Here is a 19,876-nt window from a genome sequence, read left to right on the forward strand (position 1 = left end):
GATCGCACCACTGCACTTCAGCCTGGGTGACACAGCGAGAATCAATCTCAAAAAAAAGAAAAGGAAAAAAAAATGAATGAATATAGAAAAGATAGGACAAATGGAACGCAAGAGTATAGCAGTAAAATTAAAACACAATATGTCAGTAAGTACAATATATTTTAATGAACTAAGTAATAAAATTTAATGATGAAGTCCATCAGATTGGATTTAAGAAAAAAAAAATACATGAGTAAAAGATTGAAAAAGGTTGAAAGTCAAAGTATGGAAAATCCATACCTTGAAACATCAACCAAAAGGGAAGAAGTGTAGCTGCGTTATTATCAGGCAACACTGACTTTAAGTTCCCCCCCCAAAAAAAATCAATATAGATGAAAAGTATTTCCTAGTGACAAAGTGTTCAATTCAATATATCCCTTTTATCTTTTTTTTTTTTTTTTTTTTTTTTTTTTTTTGAGACAGAGTTGCACTGTTACCACCCAGGCTGAAGTGCAATGGCAGGATCTTGGCTCACTGCAACCTCTACCTCCCAGGTTCAAGTGATTCTCCTGCCTCAGCCTCCCAAGTAACTGGGATTACAGACAGGCACCACAACGCCCAGCTAATTTTTGTATTTTTAGTAGAGACAGGGTTTCACCATATTGGCCAGGCTGGTCTTGAACTCCTGACCTCAGGTGATCCCCCTGCCTCGGCTTCCCAACGTGCCGGGATTACAGGTATGAGCCACCATGCCCAGCCAATTCAATATATTTCTAAAAATCATATGCACCTAATAACATAGCCTCAAAATATATAAATAAAAATGGATAAAACTAAACGAAGAAACAGACAAATCCACAATCATAATGGGAAATTTTAGAACATATCCCTCAATTAGAAAAGAATAAAAAAAGACTAACGATAGTAGGATTTTTCAAATCCTCATTAATAAAGTTGACCTAACTGAAATGCAGAGAACCATACATCTACAAACTGCAGTTTATGTCTTTTTTTATTCACATACCCATGGAGCAATCATAAAGATCAATTCTAGATGGCTGCTGTGGTTCAAATAAATAAATAAATAAATAAGTTAATACTAATTCTCATCAATACTCCATCTCAAATAAATAAGTAAATAAATACTAATTCTATGCTAGATATAAACCAAGTCCCTACATGTCACAAAGAATTAAAATTACAGTATGCCTTCTGACCACACTGCAAGTAAGTGAGAAATCAATAGCCAAAACATTACTTAAAAAATTCTAAGCCTGGCGCAGTAGCTCATGCCTGTAATCTCAGCACTTTGGGAGGCTGAGGTGGGTGGATCACCTGGGGTCAGGAGTTCGAGACCAGACTGGCCAACATGGTGAAATCCCATCTCTACTAAAAATACAAAAATTAGCTGCGCGTGTTGGTGGGTGCCTGTAATCCTAGCTACTTGGGAGGCTGAGGCAGGAAAATCACTTGAACCCAGGAGGTGGAGGTTGCAGTGAGCCAAGATCGTGCCACTGCACACTAGCCTGGGTGACAGAGTGGAACCCTATCTCAAAAAAAATAAATAAAAATAAAAATAAAAAATTCCCATGTTTGGAAATTAAGAAATATCCATGTAAATAATTAATGGGTCAAAAAAATCATAATGAAAAGTAGAAAATATTCTGAACTGATTCACAATGAAAATTAAAGTTTATGGATACAGATAATTCTATGCTTAGAGAGAAATGGCTGGCCTTTAAACATATACATTTAAAAAGAGGTTAGGAAATGAACAGCCAATAGGAGCAGTCAATTAAACCCAAAGAAAATAGACAGCAATAAATTTACGTAGATGAAATTAATTAAATAAGAAACACAACAAAGTCAACAAAACAAAGTTAGTTCTTTAAAAAGACTAATAAAACCCTGGCAAGAATGACCCACGGGGGGAAAAAAAAACAACAGAGATTAATACCAAAAATGAAAAAAAGGAGTATCACTGCTGAAAACAAAAAGATCACAACAGGAATATTATAAATAACTTAATGCCATCAATGTGAACATTTAAGTAAAACAGACAAACATTAAGAAAAACATTTTTTGCTAAACCTGATACAGAAAGAAATTTTGAAGAGTTCTAGATCTACTGAAAAATTGACAGCCTAATTGAAAGCCTAACCACAATGAAAACTCCACACCCAGGTGGTTTCATTGGTAAATTTATAAAAAACAACTAAAGAAGACCAAAAAAAAAAGAGGCAATCTTACATAAACTCTTACAGAATATAGAAGGAACATTCCTCAGCTCATTTTATGAGGCCAACATACTTTTGATACCAAACCCTAACAGGGATATTATAAGAAAGCAAAATTACAGGCCATTCTCACTAATGAGTATAAATGCAAATATACTAAGCCAAATGTTACCAAGTCCAATTCAGCAATATATAAAAAGGACATGACAAAAGTGGACTTATTTTAGGAATGTAAAGTTGGTTTGATATTTGAAAATCAATCACTGTAATTTACCACACAAGTAGAATAGAGGAGAAAAATCATACTACAATTGCTCAACAGATGCACAACTCACATTTGGTAAAATTTAACATTGGCTCACAATTAAGGAAAAAAAAACCAACTCAGCAAACTAGGAACAGAAAGGGAGCTTCATTAATTTCATAAAGGGTATGTATTTTAAAACTATAGCAAAAATCATACTTTTCAGTGAAATGTTGATATCTTTCCCCTTGAGATTGTGAATGACTGCTATCACCAGAACCTCTGATACTGTATTGAATAAAGAAAAAAAGAAAACAAAAAAGATATAAGCTGTTATTATTTGTACATAACATGAACATTTCCATAGAAATTTCAGAAGAATCTACATGTAATTATCAGAACTAACCAGCGAGTTTAGCAAAGTTTCTAGATAAAAGGTCAACACATATAAAGGTTAAGTATATTTCTATACTCCCAAGAACAAAGAAAAAAATTTTAAATAAATTTAGTGTAGCCTAAGTGTACAGTGATTATAAAATCTACAGAAGCGTATGGTCGGTCCTAGGCCTTCACATTCACTCACCACTTGCTCACTGACTCACCCAGAGCAACTTCCAGTCCTGCAGGCTCCATTCATGGTAAGTGCCCTGATAGCTATACCATTTTTTATTTTATTTTATTTTATTTTACTTTATTTTGTTTCATTTTTTAAGACGCAGCTGTGCTTGGAACCATTTTTTAATCTCTTACGTTGTGTTTATACTGTACCATTTCTATGTTTAGATATGTTTGGATATACAAGTACTTAACATTGTATAATTGCTAACAGTATTCAGTACAGTACCATGCTGTACAGGTTTGCAGCCCAGGAGCAACAGGCTGTACCATGAAGCCAAGGTATGTAGGAAGGCTATACCATCTAGTCTGTGTAAGTACACTCTATGATATTTGCACAACAAAATCGCCTCACGACACATTTCTCAGAACATATCCCTGTTGTTAAGCAACACGACTGTATATATAAATTACGTGAGGAGATTGGAAATCTATAAACAAGATCAATTCAACAGACACTTGTGGGAAGCACATGGGTAAACATATCACAAGAGTAGAAGTAGAGACAAAGGAAAAAGAACATATATTTTAACGGGTTGAATTGTGTCCCCTCAAAAGATATGTTGAAGTCCTAACTTCTGGTACCTGTGAATAGGATGGGACCTTCTTTGGAAAGAAGGGTTTTGCAGATGTAATTAAGGCCTAAGTTAAGATGACATCATGCTGGAGTAGAGTGGGCCCTGAATACAATGTGACTGTTGTCCTTAAAGAGCAGAGGAGACACAGAGACAGACACACAGGGAAGGGAGAGTGCCATGTGAAGACAGACAAGAGGGAAGGCAGCCACGTGAAGGAGGAGGCAGAGATCAAAATCACGCAGCTACAAGCCAAGGAACGCCAAGGATTGCTGGCAACTGTCAGAAGCCGGGAGAGAGGCCTGGAACAGATTTCCCTTCTGAGCTGCTAAGAAGGAACCAATTCTGCAACCACTTAATTTTGGATTCTGGCCTCCTGAACTATGAAAGCATAAATTTCTGTTGTTTTAAGCCACCCAGCTTGTCATTTCTCATTTTGGTCTTAATTTGCATTTCTCTGACAACTAATGAAGTTCAATACCCTTTCATTTGTTACAGCAGGCCTGGGAAACTAATACATAGATACATAATACATCAATAGAATCCTTACACAGATTACAAAATGGGCAAACGAGCAAAACAACGAGCAGGGACAACTGCTCAAAGACATATTTTGCTGAGTAAAGAAAATTTGGCAAATTATTGACCTGGCTTGTTGACAATTACTTTTTATAGGAAGTTTGTGACAAAGCAACAATCTCTGGATTGAATTCTGAGTAAGTGGTTGGTAATATGAAAGTCTGAAAGAAATCTTGAAAGAAAATAATGTTAAGTCTGCATTACATTATACCAGTATGCATAAAGTGGAGTCATAACAGCAGTGGAAAGGGCCCTGATCTAGGACAAAAGCCCAAGTATTTCTGTTGCTAACACTTACTAGCTATGTGATTTTAACCAAAAATAACTGTAGTTAACACTTTGATTGCAAGTTTTTAATCCAGCAAAACAAGAAATTTACAATCCAGGCATGGTGGCTCACACCTGTAATCCCAGTACTTTGGGAGGCCAAGGCAGGAGGATCGCTTGACGCTAGGTGTTCAAGACAAACCTGGGCAACAAAGCAAGACCCCATCTCTACAAAAATCAAAAAATTAGCCAGGCATGACAGCATGCACCCAGCTACTCGGGAAGCTGAGGCAAGAGGATCCCTTGAGCCCAGGAGTTTGAGGTTACAGTGAACTGACTGAGCCACCACACTCCAACCTGAATGACAGAGTGAGATCCTGTGTGATAAACAACAAAAATGACAACAAAAAAACACAAAGAGGCTGGGCGTGGTGGCTTATGCCTCTAATCCCAGCACTTTGGGAGGCCAAGACTGACAGCCTGCTTGAAGCAAGTAGTTCAAGACCAGCATGAATAACATGGCAAAACCCCATCTCTATTATTTTCTAAAATTTTTTAATAAAAAAATTAAAAATAAATTTACACATGGCTTGCTTACCTCAGATACCTGTTGTGAAGATAAAAATGATTTCAGCTGTAAAATAAGTTTGAAAACACTACATAATATATAATATCACCATCGTTATTATTCCGCACTTAGTGAGGTTTTAAAAACATAAGGAAAAACCCTGTGATCAGACTGAAAAGGGAAACAGGCAGTACATAGGAAAGGAAGAAACGAAAGGAAGTACATAGGAAAGAAAATAAAAATATAACAAATAATTGGACCGGGCGCGATGGCTCACGCCTATAATCCCAACAGTTTGGGAGGCCAAGGCGGTTGGAAAACTTGAGGTCAGGAGTTCAAGACCAACACAGTCAACATGGTGAAACTCCCGTCTCTACTAAAAATACAAAAAATTAGCCGGGCATGGTGGCATGCACCTGTAATCCCAGTTACTCGGGAGGCTGAGGCAGGAGAATCACTTTAACCAAGAGGCAGAGGTTGCAGTGAGCCAAGATCAAGCCACTGTACTCCAGCCTGGGAGACAGAGCAAGACTCCATCTCAAGAAAAAAAAAATTAAAAAACAAAAAAATTTATTCTGACAAAGATAGGAGAGCATTTATGGAAATCAAATGCTAAGAAAGGGATCATTTCGTCATGAGCTCAGAATTTTTTTTGTTTTTTGTTTTTTGATTTTTTTTTTGAGACAGAGTCTCGCTCTTGTCACCCAGGCTGGAGTACAGTGGCGTGATCTCAGCTCACTGCAACCTCCGCTTCCCGGGTTCAAGCAATTCTCCTGCCTTAGCCTCCTAAGTAGCTGGGATTACAGGCGCCCGCCACCACATCTGGCTGATTTTTGTACTTTTAGTAGAGACGGGGTTTCACCATGTTGGCCAGGCTGGTCTCAAACTCCCGACCTCAGGTGATCCACCCACCTCGGTCTCCCAAAGTGCTGAGATTACAGGCATGAGCCACAGTGCCTGGCCATGAGCTCATATTTTTACAAAACATACAAAGAGATGGAATGGCTGTATAATTAAGAGCGAGCATAAAATACTATCACATGTTGTCTCAGTATGTGATAAATGGAATATTAATAATACCTAGCTCTTAAGGTTGTTGGACAATAAAATGAACTAACAGATATGAAACTGTGCTATAAATTACACTATACCATGAAATTGTTAGTTGCAAAATTGTTGCAAATACACTCCGAAACAGCACAAATTGAAAAATACCAAGTACAAAAAGTGTTGAATATGTGCGTGTATGTGAGGGGTAATGATGATGGTTTTGCCATATTCAGTATAAACAGAATAGCTACCACTTGGTACAGATGGCATTCCTATAATGGGAACAAATGACAGAGCTCTAAAAGCTGGTCCTTACCACAGTGTGAAGCATCTTCATGTATCAAGGATAGCATAAAATTATCATGAATTATACACAAATTATTTTCTAAAAACAATCTTTTTTTTTTTTTTTTTTGAGATATAGTCTCGCCCTGTTGCCCAGGCTTGAGTGCAGTGGCGCAATCTCGGCTCACAGCAACCTCCACTTCTCAGATTCAAGCAATTTTCCTGCCTCAGCCTCCAAGTAGCTGGCATTACAGGCACCTGCCACCAAACCCAACTAGTTTTTGTATTTTTAGTAAAGACAGGGTTTCACCATGTTGGCCAGGCTGGTCTAGCACTCCTGACCTCAAGTGATCCACCTACCTCAACCTCCCAAAGTGCTAGGATTACAAGCGTGAACCACCACACCCGGTTGAAACAATCTTTTTGTCTTATTCCAACATGTTACTGAAGTTAAATCACTAGGCCAGGTATAGTGGCTCACACCTGAAATCTCATGCCTGTAATCCCAAGGTAGGAGGATTGCTTGAGGCCAAGAGTTCAAGACTAGCTTGGGCAATATCTGATATGGTTTGGCTGTGTCCCCACCCAAACTGCATGTTGAATTGTAGCTCCCATAATTCCCATGTGTTGTGGGAGGGACCCAGTGGGAGATAATTGAATCATGGGGGCATTTTCCCCCATACTGTTCTCATGGTAGTGAACAAGTCCCACAAGATCTGATGGTTTTATAAGAGGAAACCCTTTCGCTTGGTTCTCATTTTCTCTTTTGTCTGCTGCCATATAAGATGTGCTTTTCACCTTCCACCATGATTGTGAGGCCTCCTAGCTCCATGGAGGTGTGAGTTCATTAAACCCCTTTTCCTTTATATCACCCAGTCTCAGGTATGTCTTTATTAGCCGTGTGAAAACGGACTAATACACTATCACAAGACTCTATAAAAAAATTTTTAATTAGCCTGGCATGGTGTTGTGTGCCTGTAGTCCTAGCTATCAGGATGGCTGAGGTGGAAGGATCACTTGAGCCCAGGAGTTCTAGGCTGCAATGAACAGGACTGTACCACTGCACTACAGTCTGGGTGACAGAATGAGACTAACTCAAAGAAAAAAAGTTACATGCTATGATAATAATGAAAAGAGAAATGCATAGGTACCAAACTTCTTGTTGATCAATGTATAGAGAAATTGAATAATACCATGAGGACAGAGAGTTTAAGAAAAGGAAGCCAAAGGAGTTTTGGCATGGAGCCACAGTGATACACAGCCAGAAGGCCATTTGTAAAATACTGCCCACAAGACTATAAAGACATCATTTTGCCTATCAAATATAGAAAAAGAGAGATGTTTATCTAACACGCACAACTACACAAATTCCAGTACTAACTCAACTGAGACATACCACAACCTAGCAGAAAGCACTGTAGTGAAAGGGAAAAAAGGCAGGAAAAAAAAGAGAACACACAATTGCTTGATTCACAGGGCAAAAGGAGTGTTGGTGAATCAGAGTAAATGTTGGCTCCGCTTGCTGTATTCTGCATTGTCTCTAGTTAGTCCATACCTATTGAGGAAACTAAGTTCTGATTAGCATGAGGTGTTCAGGGCAAAAGAACAAATTACTTTCACTGCTTAAGGCATACAGATCTGCATGCATTTGTTTCAATGCCAGTGCCAGAAGGGAAAACTAAAGAGGGCAACAGACAGGGGATAGTAGAGATTCTTTTTTTTTTTTTGAGACGGAATCTTGTTCTGTCACCAGGCTGGAGTGCAGTGGTGTGATCTCGGCTCACTGCAACCTTTGCCTCCCAGGTTCAAGCAATTCTCCTGCCTCAGCCTCCCAAGTAGCTGGGACTACAGGTGGGCACCACCAAGCCCAGCTAATTTTTGTAGTTTTAGTAGAGATGGGGTTTCACCATGTTGGCCAGGATGGTCTCGATCTCCTGACCTCGTGAGCTGCCCGCCTCGGCCTCCCAAAGGGCTGGGATTACAGGCGTGAGATAGTACAGATACTTATTACTGAGAAAAGATATAGTTACATTAAAAATTTCTTCTCTTACTCAACTGTATTAAGAATTATATCATTCCAATGTACAAAAGTAACAATGAAGCAAACAGTGTTTAATAACTGAGAGTATAAATGAAGAAATAAAACAGAAAAACTTGAAAAATGCAGAAAATAGCTTTTAAAAATTTATTCCTATGTCTTTTTCTACTTTTTTATTGTGGTAAAATATACATATTTACCATCTGAACCATTTCTAAGTGTACAGTACAGTGGTACTGAGTACATTCATAGTGTTGTATAGCCATCATCACCATCTATCTCCATTTTCATCTTGTAAAACTGAAATTCTATACCCATTACATAATAACTCCCCCATTTTCCCCTCCTCCTAGCCCCTGGCAGCCACCAATCTACTTTCTGTCTCTATAGGTTTGACTCCTCTAAGAATATCATGTAAGTGGAATCATATAGTATTTATCTTTTTGTGTCTAGCTTATTTCACTTGGCATTATGTCCTCATGATCCATCCATGGTGTAGCATATATCAGTACTTCCTTCCTTCTTAAGGCTGAAACATATGCCCTTGTTTTTATATACCATATTTTGCTTCTCCATTCATCCATTGATGGACACATGGTTGCTGCCATGTTATAACTATTGTGAATAATGCTGCTATGAACACAGGTATACAAATATCTCATCAAGAACCTGCTCTCAATTCTTTTGGGTATAAACCTAGAAGTAGAATTGCTGGATCATATGAGGGTTCTATTTTTAAGTTTTTGAGGAACTGCCATATTGTTTTCCACAGTGGCTGTATCATTTTATAGTCCCACCAACAATGCACAAGAGCTCCCACTTCTCCATGTTTCTCAATACTTGTTATTTTCTATTTATTACTATTATTCCTTCTTGATAGCAGCCATCTGAATGAGTGTAGTTTTGATTTGCATTTCTCTAAAGACAAGTGATGTTGAGCATCTTTTCACCTGCTTTTTGGCCATTCGTACATCTTCTTTGCAGCAATGTCTATCCTATGACCCTGTTTATGCAGTAAAAAGACACTTATACAAGGGCATTTTTTAAATAAATGTAATATAAAGACAAAAAAGAAACAAAAAACAAAAATAAAAATAAATAAATGTGTAAATAAAATGAAGAGTACAGGATTTAATCACTCTGAAAGGTTTTTTCCCCTGTATGGTTAGTCAAATACCCTCACATTTCAGACTGCAGGCTTCTGTTCTTCCTGTTCTTCTAAAAGCTCCCAATTTCCTTAAGCACTCTTGATTTTTTTTTTTTAAGATAAAGTCTTGCTCTGTCACCCAGGTTGAAGTGCAACAACACAATCTTGGCTCACTACAACCCCCACCTCCCAGGTTCAAGCGATTCTCCTGCCTCAGCCCCCCGAGTAGCTGGGATTACAGGCGCCCACCACCATGTCCGGCTAATTATCATATTTTTAGTGGAGATGAGGTCTCACCATGTTGGTCAAGCTGGTCTCGAAATCCTGACCTCAAGTGATCCGCCCACTTCGGCCTCCCAAAGTGTTGGGATTACAGGCATGAGCCACCACGCCTGGCCTCATTCTGCCTTATTTTCAGGATACTTACTACTTCTCTCAGTGGCAAAGAACAGATAGGATCTCCTAAGGATTTCCAGGCTTGCAGTTATGCTGGTTCCCAAACCCAAACTTGACCCAATTTAAATACAAACCCAATAAAATCTAAACTCTTATATTATTAATATGAAAAAACTGGCCAGGGATGGTGGCTCATGGGATTACAATCCCAACATTTTGGGAGGCCGAGGTGGGCAGATCACCTGAAGTCAGGAGTTCGAGACCAGCCTGACCAACATGGTGAAACCCCGTCTCTACAAAAAATACAAAATTAGGCAGGCATGGTGGCGCATGTCTGTAATCTCAGCCACTCAGGAGGCTGAGGCAGGAGAATCATTTGAACCCAGGGGGCAGAGGTGGCAGGATCACACCACTGCACTCCAGTCGGGGCAGTAAGAGTGAAACTCCATCTCAAAAAAAAATAAAAGATGAAAAACTAAGGTCCAGTTAGTTGGTTATCTAAAAACAATACATACAAACAAGATGCATGGAATGACTATTTATGAAGCTAATGGGGCAGGAAACACAAAAATACACAAAATGAAAAAAAGCATCCAAAATATGAATCTGAAGACAGATGTAAGGAAGCATGACTCAAAGCCGCCTACTCCTAACAATTCATTCAAACTGTCTCTAGTAGAGAACTCACAATGTAGTTTCATTTAAATAACCATTTATTTATTTATAACACTAAAACTCAAGAGGAAACAAGAGATGTAAGCAAGGGCCTCAATCACCAACCAACAAGCTATTACTTCTATATTTCTATTTAGTCTGTAAAGAAGTGCAGGCCACACAGATCACACAGGTGTTTCATTCTTTTTTCTTTTTTCTTTTTTTTTTTTTTTTGAGATGGCTTCTCACTCACTCTGTGGCCTAGGTTGGAGTGCAGTGGCATGATCTCCTGGCTCACTGCAACCTCTGCTCTCAGGTTCAAGCAGTTCTCCTGCCTCAGGCTCCCAAGTAGATGGGATTACAGGCATGCACCACCACGCCCAGCTAATTGTGTGTGTGTGTGTGTGTGTGTGTGTGTGTGTGTGTGTGTGAGATGGAGTTTCGCTCTTGATGCCCAGGCTGGAGTGCAGTGGCACGATCTCTGCTCACAACAACCTCCGCCTCTGGGTTCAAGTGATTCTCCTGCCTCAGCCTCCCAAGTAGCTGGGATTACAGGCATGCACCACCATGCCCAGCTAATTTTGTATTTTTAGTAGAGACAGGGTTTCACCATGTTGACCAGGCTGGTCTTGAACTCCTGACCTCAAGTTTTCCAACCGCCTCGGCCTCCCAAAGTGCTGGGATTATAGGCATGAGCCACCAAGCCCAGCCTTGTTGTATTTTTAGTAGAGATGAGGTTTCACCATGTTGGCCAGCCTGGTCTTGAACTCCTGACCTCAAGCAATCCACCCTCAATGGCCTCCCAAAGTGCTAGGATTACAGGTGTGAACCACCACACTCAGCCAACAGACATTTCCTTGTTGAACAATCATATACAAAGATGAAAGCAACAGTGGCCAACAGGCCAACAGTCTCTGTATGTAGTACAGATACAAACAACACGAAAATCACTAGGGGACACTGGAACAACATCTCAGCATACTCTGACAGAAAGCTGTTAGTCATCAAATGTTGGGTTAATCTGTGCTAAGCAGAACAACAACAGTAAAAATGACCCACTGAAAGATACTTATGAGCCAGGTACGGTGGCTGATACCTGTAATCTCAGCACTTTGGGAGTCCGAGGCAGGTGGATCACTTGAGGTCAGGAGTTCGAGACCAGCTTGGCCAACATGGTGAGACCCCATCTCTACTAAAAATACAATAATTAGCTGGTCCTGGTGGCATGTGCCTGTAATCCCAACTACTCAGGAAGCTGAGGTAGGAGAATCGCTTGAACCCAGGAGGCGGAGGTTGTAGTGAGCCAGGATCGCACCACTGTACTCCAGCCTCGGCCAGAGTGAGTGAGAAGCCATCTCAAAACAAAAACAAAAACAAAAACAAAAAAAAACACTGTGCGTGTGGTCTGCACTTCCAAAGAAAAAAGAAAACATGGATGGCTGGGTGGTGGCTAGCCTCTGTAATCCCAGCACTTTGGGAGGTCGAGGCAGGCAAATTGCTTGAGTTCAGGACGAGACCAGCCTGACAACATGGTGAAACACCATTTTTCTCTTCTCTTTTTTTTTTTTTTTTTTTTTTTTTTTTTTTTTTTTGAGACAGAGTCTCACTGTGTCACCTAGGCTGGAGTGCAGTGGCGTGATCTCAGCTCACTGCAACCCTCCACCTCCCAGTTTCTAGTGATTCTCCTGCCTCAGTCTCCCTAGTAGCTGGAACTACAGGCAAGCGCCATCATACCTGGCTAATGCAAATTTTTAGTAGAGACGAGGTTTCATTCACCATGTTAGCCAGGCTGGTCTCGAACTGCTGACCTCAGGTGATCCACCCGCCTTGGCCTCCCAAAGTGCTGGGATTACAGGCATGAGCCACCATGCCCAGCTGAAACTCCATTTTTCTACAAAAAAATGAAAAAATTAGCTGGGCATGGTGGTGTGTGCCCATAGTCCCAGCTACTCGGGAAGCTGAGGTGGGAGCACCACTGCACTCCAGCTTGGGTGACAGAGCCAGTCCCTACTCATATGGTTACATGATTTATTCCGTGACAATTCTGCTTTCCTACATTTCATGTTTTGTCTACAATAAATTGGATGCATGATAGGTAAGAAAAGAATAAACTTTTCCTCAAAAGAGAAAGAAAAGTTACTTTTTCTTTAAGCAGTAACTGATTGGTTATATTTGTTTTTTCTTGGAATAGTCTATAGTATGGATATGCCACATTTTGTTTCTCCTTTCATCAGTTGATGAACAGACTTACACTTTTTGACTACTATGAATAGTACTGCTACAAATATTTGACTACAAGATTTTGTATAGACATGTTTTCATTTATTCTGGGGATATACCTCCTAGGAGAATTGCTGGGTCATCTGACAACTCTACTAGACTATTTTCTAAATGTACCATTTCACACATGCAGCAATGTATGAAGTATTGTATTTCTCCACATCCTCAACAACACTTGTTATTATATGTCTAGAGAGATTTGGATTTCCCTGATGGCTTTTCATGTGTTTATTGGGGTTTTGTATATCTCCTTTGAAGAAATGTCTACTCAGATACTTGACATTTATTTATTTATTTTTGAGATGGAGTCTTGCTCTGTCACCCAGGCTAGAGTCCAGTGGCGCAATCTTGGCTCACTACAACCTCTGCCTCCCGAGTTCAAGCTACTCTCGTGCCTCGGCCTCCCAAGTAGTTGGGATTATAGGCACCTGCCACCATGCTCAGCTAATTTTTGTATTTTTAGTAGAGACAGTGATTCACCATGTTGGCCAGGTTGGACTCGAACTCCTGACCTCAAGTGATCCATCCCCTCTGCCTCTCAAAGTGTTGGGATTACAGGCATAAGCCACCACACCCAGCCTTTGGTGCATCTTTTTAATGAGTTTTCTTTTTATTATTTCATTTTAAGAGTTCATTACACATTCTGGATTAAAAAAACACTGCCAGATAAATGATTTGCAAATACATTATTCCTTTTTGTGAGCTGTCTTCACGTTTTTGGATTGCTTATATTTCTATTTTTCTTTTCTCATAGTTAACTTTTATTTTTGTCAAAATAATATATAAACAATAAAAAAGTCAACAATAGGCCAGGCATGTTGGCTCACATCTGTAATCCCAGCACTTTGGAAGGCTGAGGTGGGCAGATCACCTAAGGTCAAGACTTCAAGACCAGCCTGGCAAATATGGTGAAACTCATCTCTAACAAAAATACAAAAAATTAGCCAGGCATGGTGCCACATGCCTCTAATCCCAGCTACTCGGAAGGCTGAGGCAGGAGAATCGCTTGAACCCAGGAGGCGGAGGTTGCAGTGAGCTGAGATCACGCCACTGCACTCCAGCTTGGGCGACAAGAGTGAAACTCTGTCTCAAAAAAAGTCAACATTAACCACAAACATTTAAAGACAGTAGTTTGCTGGTTCACCCTTCCCTCCACCAATCCTATACTGCCAGCATCAACAGTTTCCCACTCTTAGGCCAGCCATAGTGGCTCACACTTACAATCCTAGCGCTTTGAGAGGCCAAGGCAGGAGAGTCACTTGAGCCTGGGAGTTTGAGACCAGCCTGGGAAACACAGTGAGACTCCTATAAAAAATCTAAAACTTAGGTGGATGTGGTGGTGCACACCCGTAGCCCCAACTACTTGGGAATCTGAGGCAAGAGGATCACTTGAGCCCAGGGAGAGCTGAAGTGAGCCATAACCGCACCACTGTACTCCAGCTTGGGGGATAGAGCAAGACCCTCTCTCTAAAATGTAAGAAAAACCAAAAATCAAAAAACTTTCAATTCTTCTGTTTTACCTGGTAGTTTCCTCTATTTTCCTACATAATAAGCTTTCTTGCAATTGCTTGATTCATCTATTTTTGATATTACAGATTTTCTGTAATGGTAAATAAGGGTTTTGTTCTCTTATAGCTCCCAGAGTACCTCCCCCCATCATTAGTTATATTATTATTAATTATATCATTATTTGGGGTTATATAAGCTAATATTTATATTATATATCTTTGGTTAAATCAATCATTAATGCTTAAATTGTGAGCCTTTTTATTGCTTCATTATATGGCACATAATTAAAAGGGAGGGAAGATCAGCATATAATTGAGAAGGCTCCTCAGACATCTATAACTGGAAGTTGGTTGTGCTTCTTTTAAATCCTGTTCCTCGCTTCTTAGTAAATCATTTTCACACTTACTAGTTAAATGCTATACTGTTTAATCAAATTTCATAGAGAAAGCATCTTCATATAAAAATGCCTGGGTGTTTTAACCGACCTTAATTAACAACTCATTAGTTCAAGGATTCCCAGTCTTTTGAGTCAACATCCTGTTGATACAATGACAATCATAGAATTTATAAGATGGTGTTTAAGAAATCCCTGTTAGCATCCAAATCTATATGCATTGGCAAACATGTTGGTGACTTAAAGAAAAAAAAAACTGGTATTTCACGGAACATGAGGAGAAGGATGTAATAAAGACAGTTATTGACCATCAGTTTTCATTCAGCATTCGATTACGAAAGCAGGAATTCGACCCCAAAGTCTCTGAAGGGAATATGTGCACAACACTTAACAAAGCACATGAATTACTCCTTGAATTACAGCGATAAACAAGATGCCATGTGAATTCTAAAAGATACCTTGATTGTCTACATACTACCAAAAGCAGCTTAAAATCTGGGATTGCTTAACTAGAGGGAAGTCACACACACACAAAAAAAAAAAAAAAAAAAGAGAGAGAGAAGAAAAGAAATTGCCTCTCAGCTCCTTGGATCCTTAGTCACCTGTAGCTGGAAGGAGGAAGAAAAAGGCAGGTGGCAAGGTACAGGAGAAATCAAGCTCCCACGCTCCAGAAACCATGCCAGGCATTTTATATACTTATCATCTGCACACTCCTATAAGGTAGGCACTGTCACCAGAATTTAGAGATGAAAACTAGGCTCAAGTAAGTTATGTCTCCAGAGTTACAGTTAGAAAAAAACCCCCAAAGTCATGTTCTTCTTCTAAAGGACCCTCATAGTATGCATCCTTAGATAAAAACACAAAGATTGTGAAATAGAGTCGTCTGATCCTGAGTTATCCCAGTATTTCAAATCCCATACAGCCTACCTCTCCTTTTCCTTAAAACATAAGTAAAAGTATTGTCAGGCTTTCCACTACCCAGTGATTGAAAATCACTCTTTGAAAAAAATATTATGAGACCCAAAAGAATCACTAAAACAATTTTTAGAAATTGATTTTGGTTATCAGATCTACCTCTCAAGGAATGACTCGAATTACTAGATATTTTACTTTGGGCATGTTATTTAACTTTTCTCAGCTTTGGGATTTCAACTCCAAAACAGAGATTATACTATTTACCCCTCATAAAGCTATTATGGAGATTCTGTTAGACAATATTCATAACATTATGTCACAGAAAGTGCCCATAAACAGTCAATAAAAGGTAGTAAATATTAAAGCTGATAATTTATACCATCAATCACAATCCACTATGATATGGTTTGACTGTGTCCCCACCCAAATCTCATCTTGAATTCCCACGTATTGTGGGAGGGACCCAGTGGGAGATAAATGAATCACGGGGGCAAGCCTTTCCCATGCTGTTCTCTGATAGTGAATAAGTCTCATGAGATCTGATGGTTTTAAAAAGGGGAGTTCCCCTGCACAAGTTATCTCTTTGCCTGCTGCCATCCATGTAAGATATGACTCGCTCCTCCTTGCATTCTGTCATGATTGTGAGGCCTCCCCAGCCACGTGGAACTGTAAGTCCAATTAAACCTCTTTCTTTTGTAACTGTCAAGTCTCAGGTATGTCTTTGTGAGCAGCATGAAAATGGACTAATACGGTAAATTGGTACCAGACTTACTGAAATGTGGAAGTGCACTTCCACATTTCAGGCAGAGGTTGGAACAGTTTGGAGGGCTCAGAAGAAGACACGAAAATGTGGGAAAGTTTGGAACTCCATAGAGACTTGTTGAATGGCTTTGCCCAAAATGCTGATAGTGATATGAACAATAAAATCCAGGCTGAGGTGGTCTCAGATGGAGATAACGGACTTGTTGGGAACTGGAGCAAAGGCGACTCTTGTTATGTCTTAGCAAAGAGACTGGTGGCATTTTGCCCCTACCCTGGAGATTTGTGGAACTTTGAACTTGAGAGGGATGATTTAGTGTATCTGGTGGAAGAAATTTCTAGGCAGCAAAGCATTCAAGAGGTGACTTGGGTGCTGTTTAAGGCTCTCAGTTTTGTTTTGTTTTGTTTTGTTTTGTTTTGTTTGGAGATGCAGTCTTGCTCTGTCGCCCAGGCAGGAGTGCAATGGCACCATTTCAGCTCACTGCAACCTCCGCCACCCGAGTTCAAGCAATTTTCCTGCCTCAGCCTCCTGAGTAGCTGGGACCACAGGTGCGTACTGCCACGCCCAGCTAATTTTTTGTATTTTTTAGTAGAGATGGAGGTTCACCATGTTGCCCAGGCTGATCCCAAACTCCTGAGCTCAGGCAATCTGCCCGAATCAGTCTCCCAAAGTGCTAGGATTACAGACATGAGCCACCGTGCCCGGCCCTAGGCACTCAGTTTTATAACGGAAGAAGAGCATGAAAGTTCGGAAAATTTGCAGCCTGACAATGTGACAGAGAGGAGAAATCCATTTTCTGGGGAGACATTCAAGCCAGCTGCAGAAATTTGCATAAGTAATGAGGAGCCCAAAGTTAATCCCCAAGACAACAGAAAAAATGTCCAGGGAATGTCAGAGATCTTCACAGCAGCCCCTCCCATCACAGGCCTAGAGGTCTAGGAGAATATGGTTTTTGGGCCGGGCCCAGGGTCACCATGCCATGTGCAGTCCAGAGACTTGGTACCCTGCATCCAAGCCACTCCAGCTATGACTAAAAGGGGCTGACGTACAGCCCAGGCTGTTGCTTCAGAGGGCACAAGCCCTAAGCCTTGGGAGCTTCCACATGGTGTTGAGACTGCGGGTGCACAGAAGTCAAGAAGTGAAGTTTGGAAACCTCTGCCTAGATTTCAGAAGAGTATGGAAATGCTTGCAAGCCCAGGCAAAAGTTTGCTGCAGGGGCGGGGCCCTCAGAGAGAACCTCTGCTAAGGCAGTTCAGAAAGGAAATGTGGGGTTGGAACTCCCACACAGAGTCCCTACTGGGGCACTGCCTAGTGGAGCTATGAGAAGAGGACCACCGTCTTCCAGACCCCAGAATGGTAGATCCACTGACAGCTTGCACCACGTGCCTGGAAAATCTGTAGAAACTCAATGCCAGCCCGTGAAAGCAGCAGGGAGGGAGGCTGTACCCTGCAAAGCCACAGGGGCGGAGCTGCACAAGACCATGGGAGCCCACCTCTTGCATCAGCGTGACCCGGATGTGAGACATGGAGTCAAAGGAGTTCATTTTGGAGCTTTAAGATTTGACTGCCCTGCTGGATTTCGGACTTGCATGGAGCTTGTAGCCCCTTTATTTTGGCCAATTTCTCCCATTTTGAATGGCTGTATTTATCCAATGCCTGTACCCCCACTGTACCTAAGAAGTCACTAACTTGCTTTTGATTTTACAGGCTCATAGACAGAAGGGACTTGCCTTGTCTTGAATGAAACTTTGGACTTTTGAGTTAATGCTGAAATGAGTTAAGACTTTGGGGGACTGTTGGGAAGGCATAATTGGTTTTGAAATGTGAGGACATGAGATTTGGGAGGGGCCAGGGGCAGAATAAGGTTTGGCTGTGTCCCCACCCAAATCTCATCTTGAATTCCCATGTGTTGTGGGAGGGACCCAATGGGAGGTAACTAAATCAATGGGGGCAAGTCTTTCCTGTTCTGTTCTTGTGACAGACAATAACTCTCATGAGATCTGACGGTTTTAAAAAGAGGAGCTCCCCTGCACAAGCTCTCTCTGCCTGCTGTCATCCATGTAAGATGTGACTTGCAGGCCGGGCATGGTGGCTCATGCCTGTAATCCCAGCACTTCAGGAGGCTGGGGCAGGTGGATCACCTGAGGTCAGGAGTTCATGACCAGCCTGGTCAACATGGTGAAACCTCATCTCTACTAAAAATACAAAGATTAGCTGGGTGTGGTGGTGCACGCCTGTAATCCCAACTACTCCAGAGGCTGAGGGAAGAGAATTGCTTGAATCCAGGAGGCGGAGGTTGCAGTGAGCTGACATCGCACCAATGCACTCCACCCTGTGCGACACAGCAAGACTCCATCTCAAAAAAGAAGAAAAAAAAGACGTGACTTGCTCCTCCTTGCCTTCTGCCATGATTTTGAGGCTTCCTCAGATACATGGAAGTGTAAGTCCAATTAAACCTCTTTCTTTTGTAAATTGCCCAGTCTCGGGTAGTCTTCATCAGCTGCATGAAAACTGAGTAATCACACTGTTAGTTCAATCATGCAACAAATATTGAGAGCCTTCTATGTGCCAGGTGTTTTTCCAGGTGCTAGAACATGGCAGTGAAAAAAAATACCCGCTTTCACAGAGTGTACTTTCTACACTCTGTGAAAGACAAAAATAAAATGAGGATAAATATAATATTCCAAGTGGTAAGAAGTACTATGAAAAAAGTACAGCAGGAAGAGAGAATGACGGAGGGTGATACTTTCACTGGAGTAGGCGAGGTGAAGCTTGCAGAGTTCCACTGGAGTGGAGACCTGGATGAAGTGAGGGCTGGGAGATCCAGGTTCCAGGTAGAGGAACAAGTACAAAGATGCTGAGGCAGGTATGTACTTGGTGTATGGAGGAACAAGAGGGTCTGTCTATAAATACAAGAGTAAAAACAAAATTTTTAAACCCAGCCCCTCATAAATTAGTTAATATGAACAGGACTCTTGGCTGCTGCTTTTTAAGCACTACATAGAAGAGGCCAAGCAGAGACAACAATCCAGACGCCCATGTTCCAAGCTCGTCATCCTGGCTGGGGGCGAAGCTGCTTCTTCTGACTGACCACAGAAAGGGAGCACTCTGGTTCCCCTAGAGAAGCAGCCTTTTTCTAATTTGCACAAAGGTACCATATAGGCCACCTGCAACCCTTTCAGGATTTCCCTTTCTGTAGAATGCATTATGTCTACAATCATCAAAGCAGTGCTAATGGGTCTGTCAACTGAGAAATGAAAACAGACTCATCATGTTAACATAGATTCTATAATGACATTTATTAAAAAATGGTTATAGCATGAGATAACCACAACTTTCCTTGTTCTTTATCTTGATATAATTTTTTAAAAATCTAATAAGCTA

At 40.8% G+C, this 19,876-nt stretch overlaps 1 protein-coding gene across 3 annotated transcripts in view; it reads right to left on the minus strand.

The window, feature by feature from the left end:
* The window catches only part of SCAI (suppressor of cancer cell invasion), a 196,656-nt gene that overhangs the window by 112,930 nt on the left and 63,850 nt on the right, over positions 1-19,876 (minus strand). For 2 of the 3 annotated variants that reach the window (XR_012094879.1, XM_037994006.2), the window contains exon 3: positions 2,680-2,748. The exons of the other annotated variant lie outside the window; for it this stretch is intronic. Coding sequence is in view for 1 of the 2 variants with exons in the window: in XM_037994006.2 (XP_037849934.1) it covers positions 2,680-2,748 (69 nt within the window). In the remaining variant the exon portion in view is untranslated. The remainder of the gene's footprint in view (positions 1-2,679; positions 2,749-19,876) is intronic. 3 annotated transcript variants of the gene reach the window in all.

The sequence above is a fragment of the Chlorocebus sabaeus genome, chromosome 12 (assembly GCF_047675955.1).
Source record: "Chlorocebus sabaeus isolate Y175 chromosome 12, mChlSab1.0.hap1, whole genome shotgun sequence".
NCBI lineage: Eukaryota > Metazoa > Chordata > Mammalia > Primates > Cercopithecidae > Chlorocebus > Chlorocebus sabaeus.